General features: G+C 51.2%; 5 protein-coding genes across 5 annotated transcripts; 2 read left to right on the top strand and 3 right to left on the bottom strand.

The window, feature by feature from the left end:
- Positions 1 to 356: 356 nt before the first annotated feature.
- Positions 357 to 2,400, bottom strand: BP5553_09418 (Zn2 DNA-binding protein; the record flags this gene model as incomplete). Its single annotated transcript, XM_032018041.1, has 2 exons — positions 357 to 2,232; positions 2,315 to 2,400. The coding sequence occupies 2 exons, from the start codon at positions 2,398 to 2,400 to the stop codon at positions 357 to 359; spliced, it is 1,962 nt and encodes a 653-aa protein (XP_031865948.1).
- Positions 2,401 to 4,739: 2,339 nt separating this feature from the next.
- Positions 4,740 to 5,069, bottom strand: BP5553_09417 (uncharacterized protein; the record flags this gene model as incomplete). Its single annotated transcript, XM_032018040.1, has 1 exon — positions 4,740 to 5,069. The coding sequence occupies one exon, from the start codon at positions 5,067 to 5,069 to the stop codon at positions 4,740 to 4,742; it is 330 nt and encodes a 109-aa protein (XP_031865947.1).
- Positions 5,070 to 7,185: 2,116 nt separating this feature from the next.
- On the top strand, positions 7,186 to 8,281 carry BP5553_09416 (uncharacterized protein; the record flags this gene model as incomplete). The annotated part of the gene is made up of 3 exons (XM_032018039.1): positions 7,186 to 7,281; positions 7,395 to 7,468; positions 7,519 to 8,281. 3 exons carry the CDS (start codon positions 7,186 to 7,188, stop codon positions 8,279 to 8,281), a joined length of 933 nt encoding a protein of 310 aa, XP_031865946.1.
- Positions 8,282 to 9,458: 1,177 nt separating this feature from the next.
- BP5553_09415 (Metallo-dependent phosphatase) lies at positions 9,459 to 10,391 on the top strand (the record flags this gene model as incomplete). Its single annotated transcript, XM_032018038.1, has 1 exon — positions 9,459 to 10,391. One exon carries the CDS (start codon positions 9,459 to 9,461, stop codon positions 10,389 to 10,391), a length of 933 nt encoding a protein of 310 aa, XP_031865945.1.
- A 264-nt stretch (positions 10,392 to 10,655) lies between these two features.
- BP5553_09414 (Flavocytochrome c) lies at positions 10,656 to 12,071 on the bottom strand (the record flags this gene model as incomplete). The annotated part of the gene is made up of 1 exon (XM_032018037.1): positions 10,656 to 12,071. The coding sequence occupies one exon, from the start codon at positions 12,069 to 12,071 to the stop codon at positions 10,656 to 10,658; it is 1,416 nt and encodes a 471-aa protein (XP_031865944.1).
- Between the last annotated feature and the right edge of the window lie 601 nt (positions 12,072 to 12,672).

The following is a 12,672-nucleotide window of genomic DNA, read 5'->3' as shown; positions in this document are numbered from 1 at the left end:
TGCCAGCGCACAGCGCTGCTACTAAGACATGCGCGTATCCAAGCGTTTAAATGTCAAATAAATGTCAAAATATCTCAACTCAAATCCCCCTAGGCGCCTTGTTGCCGTCAGTGGAGGTTTTTTTAGCTGTTCTGTCGCTAAGTTCGTATGTACAGTAATATCGTACAGCAAATTCATCGTCGTGTGGAAATGATCGAGGCGTAGTGAATTCTTGAGCTTATCCAGATCGACTCGGGAGCGTGGGTCTCCGGGCCTGCGATGAAATGACTAGTTGGCCTATTTCATCCCATGTATCGCCTGGTATTATAGTCGAGCTATGGAATAACCATAGGTGGTGGGCAACCATCCGCACAACCTCACCAAAATATATGCGTCTCTCTCGCCTTTGGATCCGGATCTCTATCCCACGAACCTCTCGTGCCACATCTTAGCGTTGCTTCTCGTCTCTGCATATCAAATAGAATCTCTTTCACCATCACTCTCTTCTCCCTCTCCACGAAAGCGCCATCCATAGTCCCCATACCATATCCGAGATACTCCCCTAATCCCTCCTCTTCAATCTCCATAATCCACTGGCCTACCCTTCCGGACAGTATGCTATCCCACATACCTTCTCTCCTCGGGCTACTCATCAGCAGCTTGATTGCATCTCGCCTCACCCTTCTATCCCGACACTTTGTCGCGACTACGAAAAGCGGGGGGATGATTCCGAGATCCAAGGCAAAAGAAGCTTTGATGTGGGCGAAACCATCCTCATCTTCATATATCCCAGGCGGATGCAGGGCCATGCCGGACAAAGTAAGTAATTTATTTTGACGCTGTCGGTGGCTACAGTTCGCACGGTTGCCACATCTCGCCTGGGCCAGGGTCAATTCTTCGTCAACGACCACCTCTTTCGCTAGCTCCACGATCTCTCTGAAATGCGGCATAAAGCTGTCGAAATCCATTTCAGATGTGCTGAACCCCATCAGAAAGAGCACGGCGGTCATAAGATGTGTCATTTTGAGAACGTTAATACCTGCACGCTCGGTGTTAGATATGCCGGGTTTCCGTCGAGTCTGCAGAAGTGGCTCGAAGGCCGATGCCCATTGAGCCAGCTGGATACGAAATCCAGCGCCTGACGATTTCACCGAGACAGGTAAAATATCGTTGGGTCCCTGGTAGTAGGAAGACAGGGCTTCTTTGAAACGCATTATGCGTTCGCAGAGGGAGTCTAATGCCGACCGCGCTTCCTGGGATGTTGCGAAGACATCTGGTAGAGGGGGTTCCACGGACGCGGTAGAGGCGGCATCGGAAGGGGATGAGGGTGATTGCGGTGAGGTTGGATTGCGCGTCGGCGTAAGGCGAATTACGTAGGGGTGAGGGAAGTGGAAGGCCATATCGTATGACTTGGCCTGGATCGCAAGGCGCGTAAACATCTGGACAAGCTCGTCCTCAACATCCTCGCCTCGATTGGTAAATTGTTGCTTGGCCTCTTGCCGTCGCTCCTCAAGCAGGCCAAGCCCATGCTGAATCTGTGAGATTGCTGCTTTGTGGTCACCGGTGAACGATTGAAAACAGGTAAAGAGGACGACTGATATTAGTATAGTTCGCTGTGATCGTGTTTCATGATTCTGCAATGCTTCTCGGAGTCTCGTGAGTGCTTTGCCGTATTGCTGCAGAGCAAAATTGTAATGGTTTGGTGCCGTATCGAATGTATTATTGTCTGGCGAACCAGGAGGTGACTCTGACGCCTTCTCCAAGGTCTTGTACAGGGCTCCTAATCCCACCACCGCATGCCGTATCGAGGCTTCTGAGTGGCTCTCCTGTAGCACACTCCGCGTCCAGAACTCCGAATCAAAGAAACCGGATAATTCATTCGCCGTATGCGTTCGAAAGACCTGGAAGTACTGGCCTTCCTGGACATCAAATGCTAAAGCTCCGGGCGCATATATTGTGGGCGAGAGATGCCCGGCCGTAGCGGAAGGAGCTGGGGGAGGAGGACGCGGTCGTTGGACGGCACGCCTTGGTTTCCGGGGGACAATCGACAAGGCAGCGGGAGGGGAGGTTGAGGATGATGAGACGGACGAGGGAGGAGACGTTGAGAAGGGCGCAATGCTGCCCGGACGCGGCGCAATTGGAACCGCAGCCTCAAGAGTCCTTTTGTGGGCTGGGAATCCTCCACAAGTCCTCCCTGATCGCACGCAATTTAAACATTGTGGCCGCGTCTCGTCGCACTTGACTCTTCGAGTTCTGTGATGATGGGCATCAGCAAAGGCGCGCAGAGGGGTCGCAGATGGGAGGGACAGGAACGGAGCGCTCAATGCTTGCTTACTTGCAAATATGACAGCCGGTCTTGACCTTGGGCCGGCTCGCCCTTCTCGACTTCATCACCTTTACTTTGTCGTCCGATTCGGTCATCTCGAAATACGGGCTCTATCACCTGGCATCGCTCGGAGGGGCTTGCGCGGCTGTATTTAACGCGAAGGCGGGCGAATGTGGGATCCTGCTATTTAGAGTATAAGTTCTGTGCTCGCAGGACGGTGAGGTCAGGGTGGCGGATAACGATCTGCGGCGATTGATCAACAGAATCGAAATGGAGGGAGGGGTTAGGGGCGACAGAAACAGTTGGGAGATGGGAGACTGGGAGACTGGGAGATGGCCTTGAGGCACAGATCGGAAGCACAAGCCGGGGGGCACATATCTAATCGTCACACAACGCGGTGCATGTGGACCCGGAGATGCCAGAGGATCCGTAAGGTTTTGGACGAGGGGACCAAAGAGGCCGAGGAGCCACTGGCTCAAGATGCCGCCCGCAGAAAGATCGAAGAGCGCGTACTCGCAGCACCCTGAAGAAGGAAATAGGTAGTAGAGCTGCACTTACTTACCTAGGTGCTTTGGGGTTCCTTTGTCTTTGGCTTCGGCTTTGACTTGGCTTGTCCTGTCCTGTCTTGTCTTGTCTTGACTCGTCCTCTCTTCACTCCCACCCCGCTAGCCGCCCATCTCCAGCCTCCAGCAGAGCAAGGGCAAAAACAAAAACAAGACCGGGACCGAGGCCGAGACACACACACACACACACACACACAGGTCCGAGTACAGACTCAGGTCCGTAGTAGAAGGCGGAAATGATAGACGACGAAGATGCTGGATATAACGGCGAACAAAATTTGCGCCCTCCTGTTGCGCAACGATAAGGTATGTAGCTAACGCAAGGACTTCCAGGGACCACGCACGGGCAAAGAAGAAGAAGAACCTTTTGGGCAGGGGGGGAATTGAAGCGCCCAGCGTTGTCAATTTTGGCAATAACCGCCGATACGGGATGCTCGGAGCCACGACACAGACGCAACGGGCAGGAGCGGACTCTGTGTTATATAGGTAGGCAAGTAAGGTAAGAGTGGATAGGAAGCTGTTGATGATTGATATTATATATATATTATATTATATGTTTTCTTATGTCGGCGGTCTCTCGCCCTGGCTCCCGGGTACACAGCCCGGCTGCAGGCCTCCTCTGCACTACGAGCGCGGTGGAGTGTGTACCAAGTAGTACCGCTGCAGCCCGTGAAAGGCCGACGACCCAAGGGCGGGCACCCTATGCAACGCTGTACGAGCGACCAAGTAGGACTGATTGTTTCGCGCGTCATCAGTACGTACTTGCAGCGGTACTTGGTACTACGGTAGGTGGTGGCTCGCAGAAAGTGGCAGAGCAGAGCAGAGCTTAATATTTCCCAATGGCTTGACGGCTTGCGCAATAATGCCAACATCGACATCGACATCGGCAAGTTCAGCAATGGTGGAATAAATGCATCCCACTCTGACAGGGCTGCAGGGGGGCGGGATCCAAGTCCCCCGGACCGCCGGCGGCGACCACTGAACATCCAGAAGGGCCACGTAGGGCTGATGCCGGCCCGTTCAGTCCCCGTGCGAGCCCGTCTCGTCCCCCTAAATCATAATCATCGTGGCTTTGGGGCTTTGGGCTTTGGGGCTTTTGGCAGCTGGAAGCGGAGGGCACTGGAATAAAAACTTGGCACGTTGGCAAACCCCCGAGAGGCCCAGAACGCTGGAACTCCTTGACCCCCCCCGTCCAGCGAGGCAGACGGTATGCATCTCGAGTATCCCGATGTGATATGCGCGCTCTCCATTGCAAATGATTCCAGCTCCGCACTCGTCGCCGAATCCCGACAGATCCCACATTCCACGGGCAGATGACCCAATTCCAGCGATGCCCCTTCACCGACTCGACGAGTAGAGTACTACGTAAGGCACTTGGCGTCATGTCATCCATCTCACCATCCGGGGGGGGAGGGAGAGGGTTCACTCAGGTTCACTCAGTGGTGGTTGTGGCTGAGCACGGCCACCACTGACACTGCCCGGAGTTCCCTTTCAGCCAAAATCAAATGGGATTCGTTGGTTGATCCACCGATTACTGCCGGTGTAATAATGCTCTACAATTCCCCATTAATTGTGCCCTCAAGTACGAAGTACGGGAATTGATGTCATCGATGTGCTGCGCAATTCCCCATCTTTCGGAACATGTCTGTCCTCTCGTACACCGGACAATCAAAGCAATTGCTTGCGATGCATCAAATGCGTCATTATTGGTCCAGGCCGCTATGGCAGGCAGTCCGGTCTCAAGGTTGAAAGCTATCTTAATCTGTCGTATTTCGCCCGTTACAACACCTGCGATGCTTCTTCTCGGTCGGAGCAACCGTCAAGGAAAAGAGGAAACCCCGCGCTAAATGTCGAGGCCTGGGAGCGACCCCTCATATGGGTTGATGTGTCTTCGTCCACTCTTCGAACTTCGTCGTCGAAGGTCGCGTGCCATCGGACGGAGAGAGAGCATCGTCGTTGGCGCCATCCTTGGGGTTATGGCTGAGAGCCTCTGCAACCACAACCCGAGTTCCTGTCGTCGGGTCTCCAAGGTTTGGGTCGCAAGTAAATGAGTCCTTTGCGAGTGCTTCATTTATATTGCTATTACCCGCTTCCTGCTCTCCTCTCCAGCACCTTCCGAGTTCCTTCCGAGTTCCTGCTTGTTTCCTAACGTCAATTTCTACATAGTCGTAGCCATACCTGCTCGTTTCTTTTTGTTGCATTGATTAGTCTCCAAAATGACCGGGACCATTTTCAAGTCATCTGAAGTTCCGGTATCGCTCTCGGTGGTAAGCATTCTTCCACAGTTACTAGTAGTCTAGTCGCGTTGCTGGTGAGCTTTTCAACAGCTTTCGTCGAGCGGCATATCTGCTAGGCTCTGGCGAACCATTTGCACCAGAGCAATTGGAGAAGCACCGCAGCGATAAAACTAGGGTTAATTGCCTGGCGTTGTGTAGGTAAGATAGCCGCTAATCGGAAAGCCTTTTTGCGAAGCTTTATTGTTAAGGTAGTACAAAACCGCATACTTGGTTAACACAAGAAAATTGTGTCAGAACGGCCAGATGTGAGTCTAATCTCTCGGTGTCGCTAGAATGAAAGGGGCGAGGTGGGAAGGAATACTTCAATTCGTGTACCATTGTGCGGCATATCAATTCCTCCTCGTTCTTCGTGCCGGTCCCTTCCTGCCACGGTCAAATCTATGCGTTTATGAATGCGAGATAGGTTGTCCTTCGTCTTTGATTTTTCGTAAGTCATAGCATTCTCCTGGCTCGTCACCCTTTGCGTTCCAGGTTTGCTTATTTCCTCCGAGACACTGCCTGTTTGTTGTTGAGTCGAGAGCCACATCTGCTTTTTATTATCGGAGGCGTTCGGGATTTAACTCTTGGTGGTCGGCGTCTTGAATCAGGAACCCCGAATCTTGGTAAAGGGGTAAAGGAGGGGGGGCTTTAGTCACGGCTAGTGGCATCCGCCCCGATCTTTGATCCTTACTCCCGTCGGATACGATAAGAACGAACATTTGGTGATATGCCCAGCGAGCGCCATAATAATGTTAGCCTCGCAAGTCTGGTCTCTATCGTCCTAGTAGTAGTCCTACCACGGCTACGCCAGCATCCACCCGAACCCACAGCTCTGGTAATGCCTTTAGCGGCTCCCAAATTCGAGGATTAAGTAGCCACTGCACGTCGATCAACACAACCTCATACCGGTAGACTGCTACCGGTGCAGCTAATCTATGGGTTCTGATCCCCGGGTAATCAGCCTGCTTCGATCCGAATCTTCATTCTGGTAGATGGTGCAGGTCCCGGGTTCAGGTGAGTAATTGCGAGCAGGATACAGTAGGACACTGGGGCAATCGCATCTATTCTCCATGTCTCCAGGCCAGCCCCAAGATTGACGGTCACTAGCAGCTTGATTGGCCCATGGGGGACGTCCCACTGACCCAAAATTGTATTGGGGACCGGTGGAATCTTAGGAGTTAAAAGTCCACGCATGGGCCACTACGACGGGTTTTGCCGTGCTGTGCGGATCGAACCTCGAAGCCTCAAGCTCAACCCAGGGTGGCCCTAGGGGAATGGAATTGATCGAGTCTCCCGAGATACCGAATTTCACGCCTTGACGGCGGCCAGCTTTAATAACATGTTGCACTGCTCATCCGACCATCTGGTGTGGTTTATGCGTTTTATCAGTCTCGGTCGGTCCCGACTGGCAGGCTGACTGTCCCAGCGGGCTTCTTGCCATGCCCTCCACAGGGTCATGCGCCATTTGATTTGCATAGCGCCACGTGTTAGACGGGCCCTATTATAGCGCCTGGAGAATGGGGAGAGGAGGGGGGTTCATCCAAAGTGACGGCCTCATTTGCACGGTTAGGGGGAGAGGCAATGTAAGGTAGGTAAGGAAAGGTTGCGGTGTGCTCACTGCTCACTGCTGCTATTCCCTGAGCAGTTCGTCGGCATGGTGGGTTCGCCTTGCAATGCAAGCGGCAGCCAATCGCATCTCGCCATTTCCAGCTACTTTCGCTACCGTTTCCTCACTTGACCGTCGACCATCAACCAGTCGCATCAGCAACATCAAAGATACGTAGTGCTTCCTCCTGCAAATCTTCTCGACGCAATGGATATAACAGTTGCCCATTCAATGCCTTTCCGACTCTTCAACCCATCCTATATGCTGCGAGGCATCTATGGTATTATTCGCAAACATCACAGGGCGCCGTGAAATATATAGGGACCTAGGTGTATTCTTCACTTCAGGACCCTGGCGTACAATTTCGGCGGGGTTGGATCTATGAGTTTTCGAAGGCCCGCGGCTGCCCATGAGCAGAGAGAACGGAGGCTCAAGATGGAGGCAGTTTTGAGCAACACTACATGCAGCAAGGGCCATACCCATCCCCCGTGGAATACCATCGGCATTTTGCGCATCGAAAAGTGTGAATCGGTATGTGGATTTTGCCAAAAAGAGACAAAGACGGCTGCGAATCTCAGAAAGGTATTCCTCCTTCTGCTTCTGATTTACTCTCGTTTGTCCGCTAATGATATATCCATATATAGCACGTTGCTATTCACATAAAAAACGAACGGCTGAGCCTTACGATTGCGGAAGGTTCGAGTGGCCGTGGTAGGCTGTGAGTAAGTTTATTACAGAGCCAAGAGTAATTGCTGATATTTCAAGTAGGGAAATGCCGCCATCGTTTGACCGGGAATCATCTTCCTCCTCGTCGCGCGTCTCGCACCTATCTGATGAGATGGATCGTAATTCAGCATCGGCGAGGAGGGAGAGTACCAGTACACGCAGCCACAGATTCTCCCAACCATTGCAAGGAGAATCGTATTCCCCTCCCACAATACAGATGTCCATGCACCATCCCAATTCTCAACCACATACTGGAAGGACGGCGTACGTTTCAAACTCAAGCTCAGATACCCCGTTCATCCCAACTACGGACCCACAATCCTTAGCCTCGACCCCCTTGCCATCGTATTCATATCACTACCCTCCTGCACTCAACGCCCCAAGCACGCCTTCGACGTCCTCCCTCACCACCATTCCGCAAACGCAACCCTACTCTGCTGCACTCAATGCCGCCTACCCTAATCCCTCATTACCCAAAGACCCCTTCCGTACCCTCCGACACCACAAAATCCACACCAAAATAGCATGGACGGCCATCCCATCGACGGAAGGGATGCGAATCCTAGATCTGTGCAAGTCTCTCTCAGTCGCCACTCCGGAGGGGTCGCCTTCGGGCTCCCAAGCTCGAACTCCATGCTATAACCGCGAGACGTTGTTCGACGAGGAATGGCAAGCCCATATGAGGGATGTGCATGGAGTATTCTTGCTCTGGCCTCACACGTGGATGAGGAGGATCGAGGTGTTGGATTTGGAGCCGTATGGTGGAGACATTGGCGAAATTAATGACCTTATAATGGATGGATGAATAGGAATTCGGAAGGGAATTGGGGTTACAATCTGGCGCTGGGGCTTAGGAAAGAATGCACGTCGGGAAGGCGAGGTAGAAGACCCTGTGCTAGTGCGAACGCGATACATTTGTCCACACTTCAATGCGACGGGGTCGTTGGATGGGCACATATTATCAACTTCCGTCTGTTTTGGTAAAGCAGTGTTTCTGGAATGCCAGTACAATATATATTACCTGGGAAGAAGGACGGCCGGGTATCTCGGGAACTATCCTCCCTTACCATAGATACCATCAGTATGATGAACACCGGTATCGAGCGAATAATAGTATAATTAAACTACAGCTTAATCGACCCCCTATCTTCTCTGCTATAAATTCCCGGGGGTTCACTTCTCGAAATCAGAAATATAGTTAAATCGGGATACAAGAATACCCTCGTGACCTAGGAATAGATTCTTATAATCGGCATTCTTAGCTAGATAGAGAGGCTCTACGGCAACGTAGAAATACCCTGCTTGAATGAAACGTATTAGTCGTGAGGTAGTCTAGACTAGGTTACGATCTTAAAAAGCAAAATCTCGAAAAGGGGTAGCTAGCTTCACGTGATCATGTACTGTATTGAAGCTGCGCACGTGGTCGCCTAACAGGGTGCCAGATCTCGACGTCTTCATCTCCAACATCTCCAACAATAACGGGAAGTGAGTCAGTTGAAAGTACAAGATATCGTATTTTAGGACTCCAAGATCCTTGAAACTATTCAACTTGTGACGTGTCCTACCAAACATTCAGAAACCGCTCTTCAAGCCCAATCACAGTCTCTCCTCGGTTGCCTATAGTCGCCTGGTTCCAGCTGCCTAGGTAGCTGTGGTACCTAGGTAGGTAGACAGCCGTCTCATTGTGAGACATCGAACTTGTATTTATCTCTTAGTAAGGGAACTTAACTTTTTCAGTTTTCGCTTCAACAGTCTAAAGTTTTGACTCTCACAAATTACCGGGTTATCCGGTACGCAACTCCCGCTTGATATCCATGTTTCCGGAAACATAACACTAAGACATATATTTAGGACACCACATCTGAAAGCTCTCTATGCCACCTGGCTCATCTCGTCTTTTCAAGAGCACTGGCGCATTGAGGAATATATTTCGTGCCAACAAAACCACTCCTCCGTCGAAGTTAGGGCGTCGAGAGGTCAATATGTCTTCAACCGTCTCAACCCGCTTCCTTGTCATTTCCGATACCCATGACTTCGAATTCGGCGACGCAGAAAGACACGAAGGAGAGTTTACCTATCCTGCACCGAAATGTGACGTCCTGCTTCACTGCGGCGATTTAACCATGTCCGGGGGTATTCCAGCATACGAGAGATGCGTCAAAATGCTCGGCAAAATCGACGCGGAACTGAAGCTGATTATTGCCGGTAACCACGACCTGGATTTAGACGATGAGTATGACCCAAAAGGAAACTCTAGCTGGGACGCACCGGACTTGTATAAAAAAGCGATCGAGGTCTGGAGAGGACCCCTGGTCAAGCAGGCGGGTATCACGTATCTTGAAGAGGGCTTGAATACGTTCACTTTGAAGAACGGCGCGAAGTTCACGATATACACGTCGCCGTACCAGCCGGAATTCTACAACTGGGCGTTCCCCTACGAGCGCAACGAAGATAGATTCAATCCCCCCGATAAAGTTAGTCCAGGAGTGACTTCCATCGTGCAGAACCCGGTTCCTGATTTCCCGGGCGTGGATATCATGATGACCCATGGACCACCAAAAGATACTCTAGATTGGACGGCACATGGGCGTGTTGGGTGTCAAGCTCTGGCTACGGCAGTGAGTCGGGCGAGACCGCTGATGTACTGCTTTGGCCACATTCATGAGGCGTATGGGATGGAGTTGGTGACGTGGAAGGAAGACAAGAATGTTATGGGCCCGGAAGCGATTCAAAAAAAAGATAAGAAAGAGGAAGTTTATCCGAATGTTATGAAGGTGGATGTGAAGCCTGGGTCGGAAACTTTGATGGTCAATGCTTCCATCATGAGTGTTCGTTATAGACCGAAGAATGCGCCTTGGCTGGTTGATCTTGAGCTTCCGAAAGCTACTGAGGTGGCTCTTGGATCAATGATGTAGTTAAGCAGGGTGTTACTTGATTTAAGGACCTAAAATGACATATCTCGACTAAGTGATTCCGAGCTGGTTGAGATGAGTGAAAAGGGACAACTCAAACCGCAAGTACCTAAATGTCCTAATTAATGCGGGTGTCTCGCACAAGTTTAGGGAAGTATCCACCTAAATCATTAAAATCGCTCGCCCAAAGTAGAAGACTGAAAAGGCTGATATATCCCAATTCATGCCCTAGCCAGGGATAGCTTCCGCGTAAAGGAGAGACTAAGTCTATTGCTTAACCTCCTTCAAATAATCAAAAGCCTGATCTCCAGAAATCCTTCCAAAAACCACACATTCCAGCAACGAAGAGCCACCAAGTCGATTCTCCCCGTGGATTCCGCCCGACACTTCTCCAGCCGCCCACAGCCCCTTAATCGGCCTATTATTAGCATCTAACACCTCACCCCGCGGGCTAATTACCACGCCTCCCATCGTGAAATGCACCGCAGGCGTGATCTTACCCACATATACCACTGACTCAGATGACACATCGGACAATTTCCATTGAGCGAAATAGTTTCGACCAAGCGGGTCGGGGACATGTCCCGCTGCCGCTTTGGCATACTCCTGGATTGTTGAGAGGGCTGTTGGCCCAAGTTCTTCAATGGTGGTTTTGTGCATCAGACCTTTCCAGACGTAGAAATCGATATGTGAAGTAGCTTTTTCGTATATACCTTCGTCGAGCACAAGTTGGATGTCCCATTGTCGCGGCGAGGAATCGGTTGCCGGAAAACGAGTTATGGCCTCAGTGACGTTCTTCCTTGTTTCCATCTCATTTATAAATCTCTTTCCATCATGGAGTAGCAGTCCCCCTTCGCCACGAAGCAGTTCTGCAGCTAAGAACTTGACGGGATTTCGTGCGTCTTTGGGGTCAACGAAACTGGTTGGATGGACCTGCACGAATTCCATGTCTCGGAGCTGCGCTCCAACATCTGTGAGAAGATTTTGAGAGCCAGGCCTGGGATCGTTGGTAGAAGGAAAGCCAGCGAGATCCGGGCGGTATTGAGCGAGCATTCCCTCTGCATCACCACCAAAACCCCCGCTTGCGAATATCACCGGTCCATGAAGGAGCTTTGTCTGACCCTCGCAGTCGTACTCGACTCCTGTGACCTCATCCCCAGATTTTAACACACTAGTGACGAGGCAGGATGTTTCGAGGTAAAATAAAGGATGTTCTTTGAGCGACTTTAGGAGCGTTGTCACAATCGAAGCTCCCGGAGGGGTTTTTCCTGCGCCTCGATGTGTTCGGGGAAAACTGTGGCCTCCTAGTTGGACAACAACACTGAGGTCTATCCACTTCTCATCAACCAGCCAGGAAATAGCATCACTTGATGAATTCGTCAGCGTTGAGATTAAATCTTCCCTCTCTTTCCTGGCGGTTGATATCACGCCCCCGACCGATTTTATTGTGTCTTCATAGAATCGTGTATCAAATAGCGGGGTGCCAGGTTGGTATTTGGTTGGCGCGCCATTGATTCCCGAGGAGGCTTTGATGGAATTGCCTCCTGGTTTGACGGATCTCTCCAAGAGATGGACAGCAACGCCGTGGGAGATGAGCTGTGATGCAGCTGAGAGCCCAGCAAGACCAGAGCCAACAACTATAGCCTGCCTATGTGCCGTAGATTGAGTTGCAAGTTTCGACATGGTAGCCAAAAAAGGCTTGATGACCATTGAAGTGAGCGCAACGAGACAGGAGATACCGAGGATTTTGAGAAATCTGGTCCAATGCATGAGATATGGAAGCGCACGCCTCCTATTCCTTCTACGAATTCAACGCAATTGGATTACTGTTATCGTGGTATGTATTTATAGGCATTCATTGCTTATAGAGAATCATTAGAAAACAGGCCATATATCAGGCGACCCACAAGCGGGGAGCCCGGAGTTCCATGGTTGCATCCCATTACATCGTCTGCATTCGAGGGTGTTAAGGGCATGCCACCAACTGATTTCGCATTATAATAGCTGAGTCAAGCTGTGCTGAGCAAACACGAATGCCTCATTACTCGAGTACCAGAGAGAGTAGGGCAGCGACGCCTATGGAGAAAGTTGTGTGTAGTAGAGAAAGTGAATTATCTGGGGAATGTCCTCCACCACGAAGCCTTCAAGGCGGTAAGAAGCGGCAGTTCTGTCTCAACTCGTCTTGTACCTAGGTACCTCCTCTCGTACACCAACCAGGTTCCTGGACCTGCGCCGCAGAGCATCACATAACCCCTCGTGGGCTTCCCCGGATTACCCCAGCCTT

Source organism: Venustampulla echinocandica, assembly GCF_003357145.1.
Source record: "Venustampulla echinocandica strain BP 5553 chromosome Unknown scaffold_10, whole genome shotgun sequence".
NCBI lineage: Eukaryota > Fungi > Ascomycota > Leotiomycetes > Helotiales > Pleuroascaceae > Venustampulla > Venustampulla echinocandica.
This window is presented reverse-complemented; position numbering and strand designations above follow the sequence as displayed.